The 22369-nt window shown below is 47.0% G+C and overlaps 1 protein-coding gene and 1 long non-coding RNA gene across 2 annotated transcripts in view; both read left to right on the plus strand.

Annotated features, from left to right (window-relative positions):
- The first annotated feature begins 2355 nt into the window (after nucleotides 1-2355).
- On the plus strand, nucleotides 2356-4187 carry LOC144118972 (uncharacterized). Its single transcript, XR_013312209.1, has 3 exons — nucleotides 2356-2511; nucleotides 3466-3566; nucleotides 4021-4187. It is a non-coding gene; the product is annotated as an uncharacterized LOC144118972 (long non-coding RNA).
- A 1237-nt stretch (nucleotides 4188-5424) lies between these two features.
- mRpL51 (mitochondrial ribosomal protein L51) overlaps nucleotides 5425-22369 on the plus strand; it is a 33458-nt gene continuing 16513 nt past the window's right edge. The window contains exons 1-3 of the mRNA XM_077655125.1: nucleotides 5425-5561; nucleotides 7665-7808; nucleotides 12126-12239. Of these exons, the coding sequence (XP_077511251.1) occupies nucleotides 7679-7808; nucleotides 12126-12239 (244 nt within the window). The 5' untranslated portion in view covers nucleotides 5425-5561; nucleotides 7665-7678. The remainder of the gene's footprint in view (nucleotides 5562-7664; nucleotides 7809-12125; nucleotides 12240-22369) is intronic.

A 22369-nucleotide genomic window follows, 5' to 3' on the forward strand; every position in this document is an offset into this window, starting at 1 on the left:
AGGCAGAAGTCCACGTAATCATTCCAAACATGCACATGAGAGGCTTATTCAATCAAAGGCTAACATCGGTAAATAAACCCCCTCATGCACACCTCCCTGTCCCACACGCTACTATCTCTTCGTCACTATAACTTCGTTATTAGCAATCGGCTTTAAAAACATAATGCGCCCATTGCTTGGCTCTATACAATAGTAATCAGCAAAACTGTTTCTATCCTGTACCACATAAGAGAAATATTCGTTAAACGCATTGGCTAGATCAACCTCGGTTAATTGTACGTTAAAGTACTGCACCAAGGTGTATTGTTGGGAAACTTGGTGAGACATTCTGTGAGAAAACAGCGCAGAAAGCACAGGACTAAGAAAGACAGGCGGACTCGAGCGCTGACTAACAAGAGAGTGTATTTAATGCGAGATCGAAATAAATACATGGAAAAGAATGACTGATGCGCAGGCGCGGAAAGGGAAGAAAACAACACGTCAAGGCAAGGGCACCAAGTTCATCAGACTGAGTTAAGATAGTTCAGCTCGTGGCGTCAGTCATTTTTTCCGTGTATTTATTTCGCTCTCGCACTAAATACACTCTGTTGTTAGCCAGCGCTCAAGTCTGTCTGTATTTCTTTTAGTCATGTGTTTTTTGCACTGTTTTCCTACAGAATAATTGTACGTTAGCTCTCGTTACTTTTCAGACCGGTTCAGGTGACTGCCCCGTTAGAAAATTTAGGTCCTTCCATACGTCCTCCGATCTTCCAGTTGATGAATTAAAAATATTTGCATGACAATGCCTTTGGACTGCAAGTAATTCTTTGTTGACGAAATCGCTGTACTCTTTGTATCTTTTTTAATGCGTCAACGTTCCTAATTAGCAAAAAGTTAGCACACAGTTGATCTATTTTTCTAATAGGCTTCAGCATATATCATCGATTACCCATGGATCACGAGCCTTTTTAGGTCGTTTTACCATAGCAGGTGGAAAGAATTCGTTGTATACAGGCACCGGTTATTTTTCCCATAAATCTATCGTAAGCTTCCTTACTATTAATCGGCCTAAGTAGGTCGGCCCCATTCAAGCTGGCTAGGTGATCGCGAAATAACGATAGACATCGCACAGCACACGGCCGCCTTTTGCGTTTCGTGGCCGCCGCGGTCGGGTCGAGTACGTTGCAATCCGTACTGATTGAGGTGATTAAGGAATGAGGTCGAAATTTGTCAATAAAGCATAATTTGAGAAGGCAGCGTTCTAGAAGCTTACTTAAAACGCAAGTAATTGAGTTGCGTCGCTGTTAATATGTCTTCAGATATAAATATAAATCTAATTATTTATTTAATTTATTAATTAGAGATTAATATTAAAGAGCATGAGGTAGGTTCCTGTATTCCAGCAACCTTCCAATTTCTCCAGCAACCTATCGCAACTGCAGGCAGAGCTCTCGGCCCTGCAAGGACGCCTTCGTAGAAACCGCTACTGCGGCTTTGAACGTCAGGGCCATGTTTTTGCCCCTAGTACCATTTGAAAAGCGCGCCGCGACCATTGTAAACCCAGTGAGCCGTCGCGGAGGCGAACGCAAAGCATACGCGATTGGCTGTCGCCTCACGGGTGCCGTGCGCAAGCACAGCATACCGCGTGCAGACACTTGAGCCAATGAAAATGCTACGCCAGTTGAAAAAAAAAAAACGGATGCTGTGCAGCTGTGTTACTAAGCCGAACGACTCTTCCTGCCCGAATCGAGAGTGGATAAAAAAAAAAAAATCGCCTTCGGCGCTGAGCGCCGCCAAAGTCGGTAACCTGAATGAAGAAACTGTGAGAACCGCTCTCTTGCTAGCAACGAAAGAGTTCTAGTCATGATGATGGTTTTCTATATGCTGCGTGCAATGTTTTTAAGCTAGTTTCATTGTATGTGAAGAAGATTGATCAAGACCTTTACCCAATTTGCATTTTAAATACCCCCCTTCCCCAGTCTGCTGCGACAATCACAGCCACAATCAAAGCAAGAAAATCTATATCATGCTAAGTCTCAAACGTATTTTACCTGTGAATAAGATTACTAGCATCCAGGTTTGCAGAAATGGTATATTTTTTTCGTTGTGAAGTCAGTTTCGGAACTCCGATGCGGCATATTGCACCCAGTACACTCTGGGTATCAACTGGTGGCGCCACGCTGCGGCGACGCCCGCTGCAAACTCGACATGTATGCCCCGATAGAGGAGAGTGGTTTCGCTAGGTCGATTATCAATCCACTGTCGTCTTTGTGTTTTACCCGAGCGCAGCATTCTCATTGGCTCTGGCATTTGTGCACGACACGCTCCGTTTGCGCACGGCGCCAAAAAGGCGACGGCCAATAAGAGTCGCATTGCGCACGGCACTACGGCGGCTGGAAAACCTGCTATAAAAGACGCGGCGCGCTGTTCAAAATTACCTTCAGCGAGAAGCCGGCTTCGTGCGAAGGAAAAGAGCAGAAAGAAGACCAACCCCTTCTCCGAGGACTATGGACCGCGCCTGCAAGTGTGGAGGTAAGTTCCCACATATGTCTTAGTCTGTTCTGAAAGTAGCGATGCAAAATTAACCGGGCCACTTAGACTTGGATGGCCAGTTCTTGAGTGACATCTGATTGTTGAGCTGGGGCTGTCGTGGTTGCCTCGAGTTTGTGTGGCTTTTCTAAATTTGTGGGACTGCGGGCACAAATAAAGTTTGCTCCAATCCAATCTAAATTTGTCTCCCAGCTGGAAAGCAAACAAATATATCTGAGTAGCTTGTGGCAGCTTTTTTAATATTTTTTTGGCGGGGCATTTTCTGATTTAAGTCGAACGCAGATGCGTCTTGGTTCGAATGAAAAAAGTCATAGCCATATATAACTGCGCAGTGCTCGTTATGTCGGTGCCGACCTTAGTTCTATTTATGTAATAGCATATTTACAGTAATATAAGTCCAGGTATTTTACCAAGCTATATTTAGTGAGCCGAAAACGGGCCAACGAACTTATTTCGCAAAAGTGAACGCGGATTTATTTTTAAATAATCAGGCAAACTTGCAGCCGTGGAAATAACTGTACACTGTACAAAGTCACTGTACCATTCCTGAGATATGCATGCTTGCCATCCATGACGCCCTTGGAAGAGCCGCATATGCTTCAACTCACGCGTTGCGAAAAGTTAAAAGGGGAATTTCGCGTTGGTGCGACTTACGCACAAAGCTCTCTGGGAGCGGGGGGTTCTTCGCGTTTAACTGCGCAAAAAGGATCTTGCGCAACCTCAATATGCGCTACCCCGTTGCCTTGTGGTTGTTTTTTTTTTTTACGGCATCAGCCTCCCCTCGTCCATTATCACCGAGAGATTGAGCATTACTAGTGGTAATTTCTGTCAAGGTTACTCTCCTTTACTTCCACATAGGCGCCGCTATTCTTGAACCTATTGCAAATTCACGCCCACGTCCACATCTGACTGCTAATATATTCCTATTTCCCGCAGACCCAAAGTGCACCTGCACCACTGAGTGCAAGTGCGGCACCGGCGGATGCCCCTGCGACAAGTGCAAGAAGTAACTGCAACTGTGCGGAAAAGAAATAGAGGTAAGGACAAGATTCTCCTTGTCATTTCGGCCGATATATGGCGACACTAGACCACACTGCCTCTCTTTAGCATGCAGCTGCGTTTGTCAAGAACTTCCTGTTGGTTATTGTGCAACCGCATGCTAAGCACCAAGATACGCGTCTATAGAAATTCATTTGCTTCTCATTTTTGCTCAACCGCCCGCAATAACTTCTCTTACAGTTGTTTCATACATGGCCCAATGTGCTTGCAAGAAGCAGCTTGTTGTGCACATGTAGATCTTCTTATTTTTGTTTGTATTTTTCCGTACGTCTGCCTGGCACTTAATATTTTTAAATGCGCACGCGGTCTGCATCCCAGATAGACAGCGCCGAATAACACATGAGTGTACTGCTGTAGGCTACACAGTAACAAACGTGTCCTTATCCGCGGGAAGTCTGCTAGGATAACATGTGTGTTTTCCTTGTGTTTCAGTGCACAGTGCTGCACCCTGCCTGCATTCAGCCATGGACTCTTGGACTCGGCATATGTACGAGACAAGCTGGAGAGGCGCTGGAGAATATAAGGAAAAATAATTCAGTTTCCCCGAGGCGTGGTCTTGCGCCCACTCATAAATGCTGAATAAATGTATGATACTTGAATTAAGCTTTGCCCTCTGTTATTGAAAAGCGGCGCACGTGCTCGCACTCTAGCCCCTGAATTTTTCCATGTGCGTACAATAAACTGACATATGGCATATAATTATACATACGTGATTATAGTTGCGTATTTTCGAGTGAGCGGCTCGCGCGTGGTCTCTACAGATATATACAGGGCCCGTTTCGCGCTCTATTCAGGATAAGCTATGTTTAGCATGGAGCTAATAAGGTGGATTGTTGAGTTAGTTGGTGCATGATCGAATAAATGGCAGCGGAAAGTAAACGAAGACATCGAAGAAACACACAGACGAGGACGATGCTGCTCCTTCAAGGCAGCATCGTCCTCGTCTGAGTGTTTCTTCGATGTCTTCGTTTACTTTCCGCTGCCATTTATTCGATTTAGCATGGAGGTTTCAACACACGGCGAAAGAACGATGTTAGCTAGCACTATTACTTCCTTAACCTACCGTATCGATATTGAGAGCTGCCCCACCCCACACGCGTGTTCTTCCAAGGAGGGGAGGTGTAATGAGATGGAAGCCGCCCGGTTTCTCATCCTTTTCCATGTTCCGCAAGACCTAGGTCACCTCGATGTACTGCGCAGTTGTGATCGGAGATCGAAAGGCGCTTGGGACAAAGTCCGTCCCGCAGGAAACCTTCCACAAACAGATAGTGCGCGTATCTGGGTCAAAACAGACATCGTTGTATGCCTTGACTTGGACGTTGCTTGGCAATGCAGCGCTCAATGGGCACCACTTTCAGTGCTCGTGACGAAAATTTGAACGTAGAAAGATAGCAAAATCTCCAGTGGTGCTGAACGTTGTGTCATTTGAAGGGTTTGAAGTACCCTCATTGTTTTCTGCATCTCGATCGTACGCGCTCAATATGTCCGGGCGGCTGGTAGATCATTTCGTCACTATAATAGTGCGCTCACTGACGTCTGGGCTACCTGGGCACTCCTCGCTCGAATGCATCCATGGTGGAAACCCTGCTTATTAATTAAGATTAAAGTTTTCGACGTTTACTCGTTTACCTTGCACAGTCTACTTCACTATAGAAAAATTTCGAAACCAGAAGTACTTTTTACAATAACGATCTAAACCCTACTTTCTTCACAAAATTTGTACTGTAATAAATACAAAACTAATAACAAAATAAATAATACTTTTATAGTATTTTTACACAAGTACTTCTTTTTTTAAATTACTTCAAATTCTACGATCATCAGCAACAGCAAGGAGGAAAATTGCACGGCAAACATGGCAGCCACCGTATGATCGCATGCCGCTCAGTACTAGAATAAATCAGGCATACACCTATTGGTGCGATTGGTTACCGCCCAAGTTTTTACTTGCAGTACTCGGAATTAGCAACAAGGTAAGTCAAGCAGGATCCACTGCATTCAAGTACGCGCACTGCTCAGTGCCAAGTGTCGTTCTCGACTCGCATGTGTGCGTCGTCCGCTGTGGCCGACATGGACAGGTTACTCACAGAGGATAGTTACAACTAGTTACAAACATAACCCAGTCAAGAAAGATAATTACCCGATTAGCGGCGAGAAAAAAAAAAAGAATGCTGCAGGGCGAGAGTGACAAATCGCTCGTTTCCGACCGATCGGTTGTTCTCGAACATTTGTTTGAGAATTTCGGCACGGAATACTCCTGGCTGACGGCAGAATAGGCATTGCCTTTTTCTTTCTCGCAAACTACCTGACGTGCGAGCTCCTAGCGAAAGTTTTTTTTTCTTGTTTAGATGTCGGGGCCTAATAACTAGCAGCTGGAGCAAAGCAGTTGAGTAAATGTAGCCCGTTTCGTCGCAGTTGGCATCGCATGTAGTGATCGTGTAGCAGTGCAGGCGCTTGGCGTCATCCTGCCGGAGTGAATGGATGGGCGTATTCCATGTGTGCAATTCATTCGATTTGGTGTGGACCCCAAAGTACTGTACACTGGCCCAATTTAACTTGCTCCTGCCATGTGAAAGCGTGTCGCTGTTGCGGCGAATGTCGCTCCGGCCTTCGCCTTAGCACGCAACTTAACTGCATTTCGTCGTTAGCTTAGCGTTTTATCAGAAGGCTTTAGATCAATGCGAAGACTGCGTCAGAAGAGTTGAACCAGCGGTTTAATTCTGTTTGCTTCTTACAGTTTTGTTGCAAAGCTTCTCGAGCTCTTAGTGGCTTTTCTTGTTCCATGCATTGTTACGCCTTTTGTTTTTATTGTGCATGTTCATAAATAGTGGCAGTTGCGGCTGTCATGTTGTGATGCTTCTAAACAGGTTTGCAGACCTAGGACACTGCGCACGTATTACTGTATGCTTGTGTTACTTTGTGTTGTCTGCTCTTCGTAAACAGCCCCAAGCGAGGCAGCGGTTTCACTTTCCTGGTATACAGGTTGATGCACTAATGAGTGCCAATGATTAATGAGACTGATGGCTCACAGTCACTCTAAATGGATATGCGATGCCAATAGTGCTTGCATTTTTCGTGACTTTCTTCTGCACTGTCTCAATAAGGGCAACACTTTCTGTTCTGTACCAAGTCACAGCAACTACAGCTTGGATGTATTCAACCTGAAGGGCATCTTGTGTGGTGCAATGTATAGTTCATGTGAAACAGCACTTGCAGAAGGCTGGCTCATACTCCTGCCAATGAGCCTACGTTTTGTCAGAGTGGCGCAACACCTTTGGTGGGTGACTTCAACGTCATCTTTTACATGTCCATTTTAAACCTGTCTGATGAATGCTTACCAGCATTTTTGCAGGGATTTGATCTTGGGTCAGCCTTTCAGCTGCGTATTTTTTATTTATTAATGCGTTAGCATTGGAGGGGCCGGTGCAAGCTGAAATGGCGACCTCCGTCTGTCAGTAGCTAGTGCCAGGTGGCCCACCTCTCCACCGGGTTATGAATGATCTTCATTTACTATCTATATGAACTTAGTATACTACTTCGGATATAACAAACCTTAATACACCACCTCCGATACATTACCGTTTTTTGTGTTGCCCTCAGATATAATGCACCTAAGCATGCCACCTCAGATGTAACGAACTTTCATGTCTGAACTTTAAATGTCACGAACTTAGTGTGTTGACCACGGTATAATGAATCTAAATGTACCACCTGGCTTATAACGAACTCTAGTGTGTCAACCTTGGATATAACGAACATTTGGCTCCAAACACATTGAAGCAATCCGCCGAGGGTCGCCAAGAGTTTTCTTACAGATATTTTTGTCCCTGTCAACAGACAATGCAGGAGCAGGTACAAAAAGCGATACGCAGGAGGACAAGGTATTAGCAAGCCACGTGGCAAGGCAGTGCACTGGAAAAAACTGGAAGAGACAAACTGCACAAAGAACCGTCAAGTGCATGCTGTTGTTCGGTGTGTCATGGTTTAGATAGTGCACCGTCCAAACTTGTGACGCAACAATCAAGCTGGCTACATCTGGATTAATTGAGCGGTTATTATTTACCATCTCTTTGCAGCAACAGCAGCAGCAATGAGCACCATACTGCACTCGGCTCTTCAGCGGCTGGTGGCTCGGACCCCTATCCAGATGTCGGTGCGCTTCTGGGAACGAAAAAAGTACATCCGGCGCTATGGCTACGAGAGCCCCCTGCATCCCCCAGGTTGGAGTCTTTCAGCTACTCACATCTTTTCTTTTTTGTTTCTTTATTTTTTTTTGCAGTTTGCATCATATTCAAAGGGGCGTTGACATGGCCCCCTTTACAGTTATGGACACAGTATGTAAACTCACCCACTTGTTAGCTCACATGGTGACAAATGTCCAAACCAAATAGAGTTGTTCTGTGGGTATTGTTATCCATTTGCTGTGCCTTTTCTAACCTTTGCCTGTCCTTCTACGCTGTTGTTGCACTGTTCCCGCTGCCATCACGTCAAGGCCGGGTGCTGTGCCAGCTGTTAGCCACTTTTGCTATGGAAATTTAGAGCACCTCCCAGTAATTAGGGACAAAACATTGCCTCTGGTCCAGTAGGAATGTTAAGAAGGGATGAAAAGTGTTGCAAGGACTGCAGGGATATTTTTAGCTGCCGGTAACACTGCTGAGATTAATCACGTGGAAAGGAATTTAGCAGTGGGTTGGTCCCTTAAAAAGTGTGAAAGCTTTTCAGCTGTCATAGACAACATTCGTCAAACTCATAACTGCAACTTCCTTACTCATAACTGAATGTTCCTTCGTGCAAACTTTGTGTCGGCTTTTGCCTAGGCTTGTGCGAAGAGTGGCTTTTTGGCGCAAAGCAAATTCGACGTGAATAGTGATTTTCTTCGAATAATATCGAAGTGTCGAAGTGAATATTTTGTAATACTTTTGACACACAAGGCCATTGCATGAAAAATAATGAAAAAGTAATGCTTTGTGACATTAATTGAAGGTACGTAGGTCTTCCGAAAAAAATGGCTATTCAAAATCCATGAAGTTGACCTACTCGCAGAGCTGACCTCGTTTAGCAGTGGGTTGGTCCCTTTAAAAGTGTGAAAGCTTTTCAGCTGTCATAGACAACATTCGTCAAACTCATGACTGCAACTTCCTTACTCATAACTGAATGTTCCTTCGTGCAAACTTTGTGTCGGCTTTTGCCTAGGCTTGTGCAAAGAGTGGCTTTTTGGCGCGAAGCAAATTCGACGTGAATAGTGATTTTCTTCGAATAATATCGAAGTGTCGAAGTGAATATTTTGTAATACTTTTGACACACAAGGCCATTGCATGAAAAATAATGAAAAAGTAATGCTTTGTGACATTAATTGAAGGTACGTAGGTCTTCCGAAAAAAATGGCTATTCAAAATCCATGAAGTTCACCTACTCGCAGAGCTGACCTCGTTTAGCAGTGGGTTGGTCCCTTTAAAAGTGTGAAAGCTTTTCAGCTGTCATAGACAACATTCGTCAAACTTATAACTGCAACTTCCTTACTCATAACTGAATGTTCCTTCGTGCAAACTTTGTGTCGGCTTTTGCCTACACTTGTGCAAAGAGTGGCTTTTTGGCGCGAAGCAAATTCGACGTGAATAGTGATTTTCTTCGAATAATATCGAAGTGTCGAAGTGAATATTTTGTAATACTTTTGACACACAAGGCCATTGCATGAAAAATAATGAAAAAGTGCAATGCTTTGTGACATTAATTTAAAGTACGTAGGTCTTCCGAAAAAAATGGCTATTCAAAATCCATGAAGTTGACCTACTCGCAGAGCTGACCTCGTTTAGCAGTGGGTTGGTCCCTTTAAAGGTGTGAAAGCTTTTCAGCTGTCATAGACAACATTCGTCAAACTTATAACTGCAACTTCCTTACTCATAACTGAATGTTCCTTCGTGCAAACTTTGTGTCGGCTTTTGCCTACACTTGTGCAAAGAGTGGCTTTTTGGCGCGAAGCAAATTCGACGTGAATAGTGATTTTCTTCGAATAATATCGAAGTGTCGAAGTGAATATTTTGTAATACTTTTGACACACAAGGCCATTGCATGAAAAATAATGAAAAAGTGCAATGCTTTGTGACATTAATTTAAGGTACGTAGGTCTTCCGAAAAAAATGGTTATTCAAAATCCATGAAGTTGACCTACTCGCGGAGCTGACCTCGTTACGTTCAACCAAGCTGCGGGTATTATGGGCCCCATGTTGATGCCTGTTCCTGCTATAATTCATGTAAAAGAAGAAGAAAGGAATTGGTTCGTTTTACTAAACAGTTCAGCTAAAGAAAATTCGAACTGCATGCCACATGTCCGACTTGCTTGTGCGGTAGATAGTGCGAGAGTGAACTTCCAGTACTTCCTGTAACCTGTGTGCGTCGTGCCGGAGTCTGAAACTTCAAAGCCTTTGGCATTTCGGTGTGCTGCTTTGGATCAAATCATCCGCACGTATATGGAAGGCTTGGAAGCTGCACCATTTTATCGCCTTTGATGGCCAGTTGCCTCTTTCTGCTGGTCTTAAATGCGACTGTTGCTTTTAGCTGCATGCGTGCTGTGGTGCCATCCTGATGTTTGAGGCGTCATGTAAAGCTGAAAATTGAAATTTGCTGAAAATGATAACTCGTGCATTATGCGGTAAAATCTGAAGGAACAGTTGGGCGTATTTTGCCTCTGTGCATCCATATACTTAGCCAGGCACAGTTGGTATCTACGAGGGCTTGTGGTTTAGGATAACAAAGGTAATGTGAAGGCATCTGTCGTAGGTGCTAATAAGAAACTGTTGGAGGACTGGTGGCTTGAATAGCAGGGCAAGCACCTAAACACACAAATTCAGTGTTCAAACTTGGTACTACAGTCCAACCTCGTTATAATGAAGTGGTTTATAATGGAGTAATAGATATAATGAAGGAATCACGATTGCCCTTGGAAGCTCTATTACAATATAATTCATGCACTCTATTCATCAACATAATTTGTGCTACAAAGGAAAAAAAAGAAAATACATAAGAATAAAACTGCTCTACAAAGAAATGGCATTCTATAAAATGTTGTACACTGCGGTCGAGGTGAAAAGGCAGGCATTATAACACATGCACATCGAATATTAACAAAACTTCTGGGACAAAGTAAAAAAAACTAAGTACTAAGAAAACTGTCTAGTAACAAATATGCCATGCAGTGCTCTGCGCATTACGCCAGTGGAACTAGTAAAATGTCTTTTCAGCTTGTTTTGAAGAAATGGTACATTGTGTGTTAAAGGACTATAGACGCCAAATTTTTGCTTGTGTGTTTTCTTTCAAACAACGCGCTGGATATTTGTATACACAGAGTACCCTCATGATATTTGCTTACAACAGCTAAATAGTGTATAATTGAGTTTCTTCTTGACGCTCTTTCGGTTTCAGTTACATCAACCGAACGATGGCTGTGATGTTTGGTTTGGTTTGGTTAATAGGGGTTTAACATCCCAAAGCGACTCGGGCTATGAGGGATGCCGTAGTGAAGTGCTCCGGAAATTTCGACCACCTGGAGTTCTTTAACGTGCACTGACATCGCACAGTATACGGGCCTCTAGAATTTTGCCTCCATCGAAATTCGACCGCCGCGGTCGGGATCGAACCCGCATCTTTTGGGCCAGCAGCCGAGCGCCATAACCACTCAGCCACCGTGGCGGCTCGATGTCTGTGATGTGTAGTTGATGTTTAGGTCACGTAAGGCACAAAGAAAAATGGCAGTATAACAGCTGATACCTCCAGCTGATATCCACAGCTGATACATGGTGTTGCAATTCTAGCTATTAAAGCAGGCTGGTTTAGTACTGTAGTGAATTAAAACTACATATGAGCACATATTTCCATTTTTTTATATTCCATTTTTTTATACCACACGTGACTTAAACATCAACTACATGTCACAGCCATCGTTCAGTTGATGGAACCGAAACAGCGTGAAAGAAGAAATTTCAATTATGTATTATTTAGCGGCCGTACGCAAAAACCACGTGGCACTCTGTGTATACCAATGTCTAACATGTCGTTTTAAAGAAGAAAACACTCAATAAAATTAGGTGTCAATAGTTTTTTAATGTTTGCAGAAGATAATTTGTGCATGGCTGCGGCATAAACCATTTCTCAGGTGGCCCAGTTTGATAGCATGTGCAAGTTTTCAGTGTAAGAGTACACAGTTTCTTCAGGAATTCCTGGTAACATACCCATAAAAATCGGTGGAATTTTTTTAAAAAGGGCTAATTTTTATACAGTGCATTTGTAAGTTTGTGAGATTGGTTTACGAAAATAGTATAAATCGAAAAATAAAAAGCCGAGCCTGGTGGCTCGTGTCACCACCCTATTTCAAAGGAGACGCCCTTAGCATCTCTTCATCTGCACGTCCGTATCCAGATGTACTGCTGGTTGTTTTCATGTCCAGTTTTCCTGAAGGCTCAGTGGGCTTTGCGTTAGTTGAAATTGACTGCGACTGTTATTTTCTTCTTTTTCCCTCATTCTGACGCTGCTGGGACTCCCAGGATACCTGCCGCGGCTGCCCAAGGAGACAAAGAAGCTCACGGCACAGCCCATCTATACTCCCAAGGATGCCTGGTGTGAACGAAGAGCCCTCTTTGGTCAAAACGACTACATTGGTGAGTGGACACTGTCGCTGTGCGAGAATGAAAGTTGCAGGCAGTCAGTAGTTCAGAGGGAAACTGAGGACAACTCTATTCATTATTTGTTCGCAGTAAAGATCGATTCTGTGCCTTCTTTTGGCACTGTTGACATTTGTTTTCCAGCAAAAGACCAATTTCACCATCATCATTACCATCAGCTCAACTGCATCCACAGTAGGACAAAGGCCTCTCCCATGTCCCTCGACTTATAGGGGCCCTGGAATGATTTCAGTGGGCATATTCTAGTGCAGCAAATCTGTAGTTGTAGCTCCACATGAACCCTATAATTTAGAAACTTTTTTTTAAAGAATCGCTTCTCACAGTAGCTCGCAACCGATTAGGGCGACACACCTCGCCGCGCAGAACCAGCATCCCCACCCTGCGTGAGGTGGCCGATGGTGGCTGTCGATAAGCACTCCCCACACGTGGCTGCAGATCGCGTTTGCTGATAAGTGGCGGCAGCCCGATAAAGCATTCGAGTTCTACTCTAAATAGGAATCACCAGTTTTTTTTGTTTACTTCCAACTACGCACTCGGCGCTCAAGGGAGCGTCGATAGTTGATGGAAGGGCCGCTGTTCCAATCGCGACGGCACCCCCACTGGGAACTAGAGTGGCGCCAGAGTGTGTCGGTAGCCGATGGAAGAGCCAACACCACTCACGCGTGGTTTCTCTTTGGCTCAGGCACATTGTCTATACTGCCGGCCACGTTTCACTAGTTTTTAATGTAGTGCTTCGTCATTTGTCATTTGTGCTGCGGGTCCGGTAAGCGACCGGCACTCTCTCACGGCTACATTCAAGATGGCTGTCAGTCCTTATGCCGAAGAAACGAACAACTGCACGCCGGGGCACAAGTTCGACATTTGCAATGGCTGATACAGGTATGGCAGCTGCAGCGAGGCAAAATTTTCAGCTGTTCCACGCGATGTTGTGATGTGGCTGTTTGCGAAATGCGGGATTTCGCTGCACGACGATGTTAGAACGACGAGCTGTGGGACCGCAGCAGCAGTCACGATGGCAGCGCAAGTGAGGACGATGGCACAAGTGTGGATGAGTAGTCCAGTGACTAATACATTTTCGTTTTTGGAATGTGCCCTCGGGCACTCCCATGCGCGGCAGTCAATAGCGGCTGGCGATAAGCGGAGGTCGCAGGATAGTGCTGTCGTGTTCTATTAATAAAGGCCAAGCGTAAACGACCTCCAAGTTTTTTTTTCTCCAGAAATGTGATGTGGGGGGGTCGACTTACATTCAAGTCGACTTACAATCGTTTAAACACGGTAAACTCGATGAATCACTACATTGTGTTTTCATGAACACCTGAGTCAAATAGAAGCGTATTATACATGCAGCAGAGGACCCATAATTGTGTGAAAAAGTTGGCGAGCCCTTTCTGACGACTTTTAATGCTCGCACCTGAAGCGTATTATGTACTGAAATCTCGTTGATACGATTCCGCTAAATACGTTTTTCGGCATAATTTTTTTTCCTTCCCGGCCGATGCCTTATAGGGGTAATGCATTTTTGTACGGCTAATACGAACATATTTCCACTTGGGTTTGGATAATACGATCTCGGAAACGTCTGTAAATATCGCGCGGTTTCGATTTTCACGCCAGGCGGCAAAAGTGTCCTCGCGGGATCCGACAGTAGCTGCAGTAGTCGTAACTCTCCTACCACTCGTGGCCGATTTTCAATGTTGGACATGACCTTTGCTAGATACATGTAAGAACCACATCGCTTCACTGATGCAGGGCCAGTCCTTTGCAGCGGGTGGGCAGAGTTACTAAAATTATCGCATCGAGCGAAACCCCAGGTACGGTCGGACTGTAGAAACAGTGAGCGGCGACGCAAGCTTTGTATGCTCAAGGTTTGGCCTGGCTCGGCTCGAGTCCAGCCGTGCCCCAGCAAAGTGCCTGCAGCAGTGTGGTGGCCTCTGGGAGCAATGTTCGCAAGCTCGCGCACCAAACGCATCGAAGTGCACCGGCGGTTTTCAGCACCATCTATCATAAGACATAGTACTCACGTTAAAATCACGTTACCAAGAAGTAGTGATTGGCACATGCATTGACGATGCGCTTTAGGCTTTGTCGGCTTTATGCTTGCCATTTCTTTTTGCCATTTTGGTGTTCTAAGTGTTCTGCTTGCACTTGTTCACGCTTGTTGTTTCTTCTGCTTTGGTACCGCGTTTCACCCATGTGCTTCACCATGTCCAGGAAGCAGAAAGTGTTATCGCTGAAAGAAAACCTCGACATCCTCGGCAAAAGTCAACTAAAATCCGCAGAAGAAACGTGTGGACCTGGCATGCAAACTTTGTTTGCCTCTCTCCACACTGAACACGATCGTCGGTAAGCGAGAGGAAATTCGGAAGAACATACAAGTCTTCGGCGCCGGCATGAAACAAACAAGGGGCGCCCAGCATGGCAAGATGGAAGAAATGCCACTGGCATGGTTCAGAGAAGTAAAGGCGGCGGACATGAACATGGACGGGACTGTTGTTCGCGAGAGCGCAGATGAGATTGCACTCTCGCTGGGCATCGACGATTTTAAAGCTTTGGGCGGGTGGCTTCAGCGTTTCAAAACACGGCATAGCCTGTCATATAAAATCGTTTTCGGCGAAGGGAAGTCTGCCGACCAAGATCAGGTCTCCAACTGGCTTTCGACTCTGCTGGAGGTGGTTTCTTGGTACCAGCCAAGGGACTTGTTCAACGCAGATGAAGCTGGATTGTTCATCAACCTTCATCCCAAGAAAAGTCTCAGCATGAAAGGTGAGACGTGTCAAGGAGGAAAAAAAGCAAAGAAAGAGTTACCGTATTGTTGTGCTGCAACGCTGATGGGACTTAGAAGCTTAAGCCTACTGTCATTGGCAAGTTCTGGAAGCCACGCTGCTTCTCGCAAAACCCGGGCCTTCCTGTCGTTTACAAAGCGAAAAGGAAGGCATGAATGACTGGAGCCCTTTTCACAGCGTTCCTTGCCCTTCTGGATGCCTGGATGCGTGCCGAGAACCGTAGAATTCTATTTCTCAACATTTGTGGCGCGCACCCTGTCAATACTTCGTGGCTGCAAAATGTGAAAGCAATCTTCCTGCTGCCCAACTGCACCAGTCACTTGCAGCCCCTAGATGCAGGAGTCATGTCAAATTTCACTTCAGGAGCTTGTTGGTCATACGCTTTTTGGCCAAGATTGACCGGAAAGATGCCAGCTTGAAGGTGGACCTTCTTGATGTCATGGGATCGCGGAAAACCCGAAACCATCGCCAACTGCTTCAAGATGTGTGGCTTTTTATGTGCGTCCGGCGATACGGTGGAAAACGAAGATGACGGCGCAGAGATTACCATCCCGAACTGGGGTGACCGCAGCGGCAACGTGTCTCCAGAAGAGTTTGTATTTGCGGTCGACCAACTGGCGACATGCAAATTATGCACTGTCCAAGACATCATAGCAGATGTTACCGCTGAAGAGGAGAGCGACGACAATGACAACCAGGACGCTGGAGATTGGAGTGGCGATCGTCGGCCATTTAATACTGACGGTGCACTCGAAGCTTTGGACGCGCTTCGTGGCTTTATCGTGTCTGGGGAGCTCAGTGATGAAACTTCTACTCGTTTCTACGAGTTCCAAAAAAGCTTGCTGCAGAACATTGAAAAACAAAAAGTGCAGCGCAAAGTGACAGATTATTTTAAAGTGCTTTAATAAAAGCAAGTTCTGTGCCAAGTATAATTCGCGATCTTTTGGAGCCTGTTTTGAATAAGACGATTTTCAGATAATACGTTTTTATTTTCGGTGCCCGTGAAAATCGTATCAACGAGATTCCACTGTATACGCAGCAGAGGACCCGTAATTGTGCGGAAAAGTTGGCAAGCCCTTTCCGGCAACTTTTTCATGCTTGCGCCCTCCTCCGTTTGACGCCTCTGCGTAAGTTCGTTCAGAGATGGCTGTTAGTTGCATTCTTTCAAACTTCACACAACTACCATGGCTGTGACCAGTCAGCCGCGTCACTCTGGCCAGTCAAGAAGCTGTGCCCCCCTCCCCGGGGAATTCCTGCACGTCTCGGCAGCCAGTGTTGCGACCGAGCAAGTGCAGTCGGTAGAGCAGCATCGACCTTGGAGCGTGCGAAAAGTGATGAGAAAACACTAAAATTCAAATTTCAGCTACACGTAACTCAGCTTCCAAGGAGCGCATTCAAAACATTCTTGCTGGAGGACATTTATGAAGGAGCATCCTTTAATCCCAGGCATATCGCAAGTTTATTGAAATTTCTTTTCAGAGCCCTTTTAACCCTATCCTGAGCCAGGCTACCTAGTGACGTATCGCAATGCTTTGAGAAGGCATTGCATCGTGACCAGTCAGCAGCTTGACGTAGTGAGTGCAGTGTTAACTACAAGTTGGAATGAAAATGAAAAAAACAGATCCTTTAACATGTGGGAACATGGCAGACAGTGACGTCAATGGGCTGCGCTGACTAGGCCGCAGACTAATGGAGTCTAAGTGTGGCAGCAGCAAGGAAAGGCATGTAACAAACAGTGAACAGTTGTTTCTCTTCCAGCCATTATTTTATTTTGTATAGTTTTCATGCCCAGAAGGCATTGATTGGGTATCATAGAAGTGATATTTACATTACGACAGACTACACAAAGTGCTTACAGAGCACAGAGGCCACAGCATGTGTCAACAGGGCTGCATAAATTGTAAAGTGAAAATTGCGATGCCAGCTGAGTTATGATCATTGGAAAGAAGAGGTTTCTGGCCAAGCCTTCTCTTCTCACACAGCGCACCAGTGTAGGTTGTTTATCTTTTTTTTGAAATCGTGCAATCACAGCTACCCCCAGTGAATCTGAGCTAGGGCAGGCACACTCTGATGTGGTTCCAACATGTTAAAGTACATGTGTTCCCTCTTTAAGCTAGTTTTCAAGTGCTTCAACTCTTGCTAGACAGAACTGTGTGACATTCCGTGTGTGCTACGAGGATCCACGTTCGACGGCGCGGCGTAGATGGAGACCCGTGACAGCGGCATCATCAATTACCCAGCCATGCTCTTTGAGTGACGACCAGAACAACCGGACCCGCCGCCGCCCCGGGTAAACAGGCTTTATCCTCCCCAATTTCCGGGCACATTCCAGGACAAGGGAGCTGTCAGCGGGCCAGAGCGCGCCGTACCACAGCCGACGCTATGCGCTTCCGCGAAGACAACATTCTTTCCCTCCCCCCCCTTTGTCGTGGGCTATCGCCGGGAAGGCACCCACAGCTTCCCAGAAGGGCCGTGACGGACACCTGTCATGGCGGACAGGCAGTACTCGCCAAGAATGTGGAAAGACAGGCGCTAGTGAATTAGCTCCGAAGAGAGAGCCGGTGTATACTCTCACTTGAGAGAGAGTGGTGGCGTTTTTGTTGTTTATTTAGTTTGTATTGTTAACAGACTCTGGGTTCGAGGCTAAGCCCAACCCAAGGGGTGGTCCCCATCTCGCATGTTATTTTGGATTGGAGAATTGATGCTTTGGGCGGGCCACTGGAAATGACCGCCCTTAGTCCTTTGTTAATCAAGTGCTTAAAAGCACATGTAAACGGATGCAGTCCAGTCTGAGCTGGGGCTCCATGCTTAGCATGTAATGTGATGCTACTTAGGCACTAACCTGCCCGGTCGATGAGTAAAGTAGTGCAAAGTTTGTTCTGTTGTAAAATTATGCTCTGCTGTCATCATCTACAAGCTCGCCTCCTGTTCATCTTCCAAGCCGAACGACACTAGAGGAAGGGTTTGTGAACCATCCTCGAAGAAACGGACGACTATTGAAATTCTACTGCATACACGCTCAGGACGACATCGTTAGCAAAGAGGGCCTTCAGCGCCGAAGCCCGACGGCGTGCAGCTTCTGCCAGCAACCGCTCGAGCCCAACTCCGGAGCCACTCCATCGCCCCCATGAAGTCGTCGGCACGTAAGCTCGGACGCCCCAGCCTCTGATGTATAACCTTAATCATGTGTAATTATTGAATATACCTGTTTGTTTAAACTGAGCCATACGGTGTCTCTTTGCCTCTCCGTCCCGTGTGGACCTGCGCATTATGGGGGTCATCACACTGGTGTCAGAAGTGGGGTCTCAAAAGCAAATGTCCTCTGAATGCGGTGACATTCATGACTTCAAAATTGTAATCAAAAGGGAATCACGGGACTGATTGTGGGACTTTTACCCCCATTTGAGAGGCTTGAGGAACTGGAGGGCTTGAAAAAAAAAATGACTGTATCTGAGGGAGCTCCCACTCCACAGCCGTCGCTCGGAGCAAGCATGCTGGCATTAGGAAGCGTCATTCCGACGTTTACGGGAGATAAGACAGGGGTTCCAATCTGCGATTTCTTTTCCATGCTAGAAGAGATTGGGAAAATGGGGGGATGGTCCGATGCTCAAATGCTGGGAATGGCGAGGTGTAAGATGGCAGGAGCTGCTCATGATTTTGCCTGGCGAGACGAAAAAGTAAAATCCACAAAATCATTTGCGGAATTTAAGAAGCTCGCGTTTGAGCATTTCGACACTGAACCACGTCACGTGCGGGTACAGAGGTTCCGTGACGCCGGACAGATGGTAGGGGAGGACGTGCGAACATTTGCGTCGCGGCTTCAGCGCCTAGCACGCGATACGTTAAGCAGGGAGGAGGAAGGAGACCAGCTAAGGAAGAAATACGCGGAGGATATACTTAAAGAGGAAATGACCGCTTTGTTCGTGGCTGGTCTGCAAGACCCCGTGCGCCGGTTCGTGCTCTCGCGCAAGCCGAGCAATTTCGACCAAGCCGTAGAGGCCGCATTGGATGAGGAACAAAATGAGGCGTTAACGACAGCCGCAGCGAGAGTACGCGTCATAGAGAGAGCGGTGCTCAACCCTGAGGTTGCTCTCTTGACAGAGCGGTTAGATCGCTTAGAACAGCTGCTATCTCAGCAGGTAGAATGCCAGGTTGAAGCGCGCGCTCAACAGCGCCCATTCGCTGGAAACCGGAGACCGCCACAAGCTACAGGCGCGGTATGCGAGATTTTGAAGAAATCGTATGCTTCGCTTGCCAGGGTCGCGGACACATCGCCAGGTTCTGCCAAAACGTGCGCCGTGGGGAGCCACAAAGAGAAGCAGGCGAGACACGCCCTAAGCAAGCCTACAGCGGGGCTCCAGATACCGAGACAAAAAACTAGTTAGTCCTCCCCAGCCTGAGGAGCGTGGGGAGGGAGCAGTGGATGATGAGGTGGTGGTAGTTTGTGTGGCCGACGAGGCATGCCCTGTTGTGCGTTGCAAGTTAAATGGTTGTTGCATGGAATTGTTGATAGATACGGGGTCAAAGGTGACATTGCTTAAGGAGAGCAGTTTTAACACGCTTCGAAGGAAGGGGGACCGCGAGGTGTTGGAAGCGTCTGGTGGTATGGCAACCAAATTTGTAGGCATAACGGGGGATCCTCTTGGCATAAGTGGACTCTACCGGTTACACTTCTCTCTCGGCGGAATTGCATTGGAGCACCCCTGCTACGTATGCCCGGACACGGTGTCTCTGCCAAACGGAGTGTCAGGTATATTAGGGCAGGATTTTTTGAGAAAAGGGAAGGTAGTAGTCTCATTCTCTGAGGAAGAGGTTAATGCGGGCGGCTCAAAAGTTCCGTTTTTGAACAGGAGAGGGGCTGAGATTCGCATTACCGATATTGACACCCGTCAAACAGTGGGATCATTGGAGAAGGTATATTCGCGGGTTGCCGTCCGGCTGGTCGAGGAGGCGGTCGTCCTTCCTTGGTCGGAGCACATTTTGTACGCGTTTGTGCCTTCAGATGTAGAGAGCGGCGCCGTGGGAGTGCTTGAGCCGGTCGACTCTCTCAGCAATGGCCTGAAGGCAGCCGCGTGCCTCGTGACAGTTAATGACGCCCACAGAGTGCCCCTACGGGTGGTTAACTGTAGCCAGCAGCCACTGAGCCTTCCCAAGAACAAAACATTGGCTTTCTTCACCTTTGCGATAGAGCAACGTGAGCCCACCGATACGGTACTCGCAACTGTAGAGCATGCTAGTCCTTCGGCTGCTCCAAAGGTGTCGTTCGATCTTTCTCACGTAAAATCCAGGGAGAGGGAGGCTCTGGCTGGTTTGCTGAACGACTACTCGGAGGTATTCGCCGCGTCCAACCTGGATTTGGGCTGCTGTGGCGTTATAAAGCACAAGATAGAAACCGGCACTTCATCGCCCGTTTACCAGCGTGCGTACAGGATTCCTTACTCCCAACGTGAGGAGATGGAGCGGCAGGTGCAGGACCTGATTGATCGCGGCATTGTCGAACACTCAAAGTCACCCTGGGGAGCACCAGCACTATTGGTGGAAAAGCCAGATGGCTCGTATCGATTGGTAGTGGACTACCGCAAACTAAATGCCGTAACTCGCATCGATCCATACCCCATCCCCAATATACAGGAGATGCTTTCTCAGCTGGGCTCTGCCAGGTACTTCACGGTAGTGGACATGGCGGTGGGATTCTGGCAGATAGCAATGGATCCGGCAGATGCCGAGAAAACGGCATTCAACACGCCCTCAGGGCACTATGAATGGAAAAGAATGCCGATGGGTCTGGCCAACAGCCCTGCTGTCTGGCAGAGAACCGCTGATGTTATCCTGGCAGGTCTTCTGGGGAGGCTGTGCTTCGTGTATATGGATGACATTATCATATACAGTGACAGTTTTGATAACCATTTGCGCGATATTGAGCAGGTTTTGGTGCGACTAAGAGCAGCGGGTCTCAAGCTGAAGCCCTCTAAGTGCCAATTCCTCAAAAACGAGGTGAAATACCTCGGGCACGTTGTTTCAGCTGACGGCGTGCGACCGGACCCTGAGAAACTAAGGTGTGTCTCGGATTTTCCATCCCCGACTAGCGTCCGCCAGGTCCGGCAGTTTCTCGGCCTGATCGGTTACTACCGAAGGCACATAGAGGAGTTCGCCAAGCTCGCTAAGCCGCTCACCGCCTTAACAGCCAAAAATGTCGCCTTTCGCTGGGACGAAAACGCGGAGAATGCTTTTGGGGCCCTGAAAAGGAAGCTAATGAGTGCACCGCTGTTGCGCCACCCGGATTTTAGTTTGCCCTTCGTTATGGCCACAGATGCGTCAAAGTTCGCAGTTGGTGCCGTGCTATCTCAGGTTATCGAGGGCAAAGAACATCCCGTTGCTTTTGCTAGCCGACAGCTGAGCCCCACAGAGCAAAAGTACGGAGCTACGGAAAGGGAGTGCCTCGCCGTTGTCTGGGCAGTAAAGCACTTCAGATGCTACCTTTACGGCCGCAAATTCAAGCTAGTCACAGACTGCCATCCTCTGAAATGGGTGATGAGTGTCAGGGACCCTAGCTCGCGACTCGCTAGATGGAATCTACACCTGTAGGAATACTGCTTTGAAGTTGAGCACAAGTCAGGAAAGACACATCTGAATGCTGATGCACTCAGCCGCACAGCTGCCGTGGCAGCTATAGATGAGTTTGTCCCCGTAGTCGACCCCGCCGAATTACGCACAGAGCAGTGCAAAGATCCTGACCTGAAGCGAATAATCGAAAGCTTAGAGGGCGCACCGTCTCACCCCGAACAGCTAGGTTATTTCATTGGCAAAGACGGCACCCTGTGTCGGCGCACGAGGCCAACCAGGAAAGGGAGACCAGAGAAAACCGCTTGGGAGAGAGTCGTCATACCTCGGTCGTGGACAGAAAGGGTTCTTCGCGCGTTTCACGATGCGCCATGCGCCGGTCATTTTGGCGTAGCGAAGACACGCAGGCGTGTGGAGCGTTTGTACTTTTGGAGTGGCATGCGACGGGATGTTAGAGACTACTGTGCGAAGTGTCATTCCTGTCTCGAAAGAAAAACACCCAAGGGACGAAGACCAGCTCCAATTCAGCCGTTCCCTGAGGTTTCGGCTCCCTTCGAGCGGACAGGTATGGACATAATGGGCCCATTGCCCACGACCACTTCCGGAAACAAGTACATTTTAGTATTTGTCGATCACCTTTCAAAATACGCGGAAGCGGTAGCACTCCCAGATCAGAAGGCAGACACGGTTGCAAGAGCATTTGTCGAACAGATCGTGCTCCGACATGGACCCCCGAGGCAACTCTTGACAGATCGGGGAACG

The sequence above is a fragment of the Amblyomma americanum genome, chromosome 2 (genome assembly GCF_052857255.1).
Source record: "Amblyomma americanum isolate KBUSLIRL-KWMA chromosome 2, ASM5285725v1, whole genome shotgun sequence".
Taxonomy (NCBI): domain Eukaryota; kingdom Metazoa; phylum Arthropoda; class Arachnida; order Ixodida; family Ixodidae; genus Amblyomma; species Amblyomma americanum.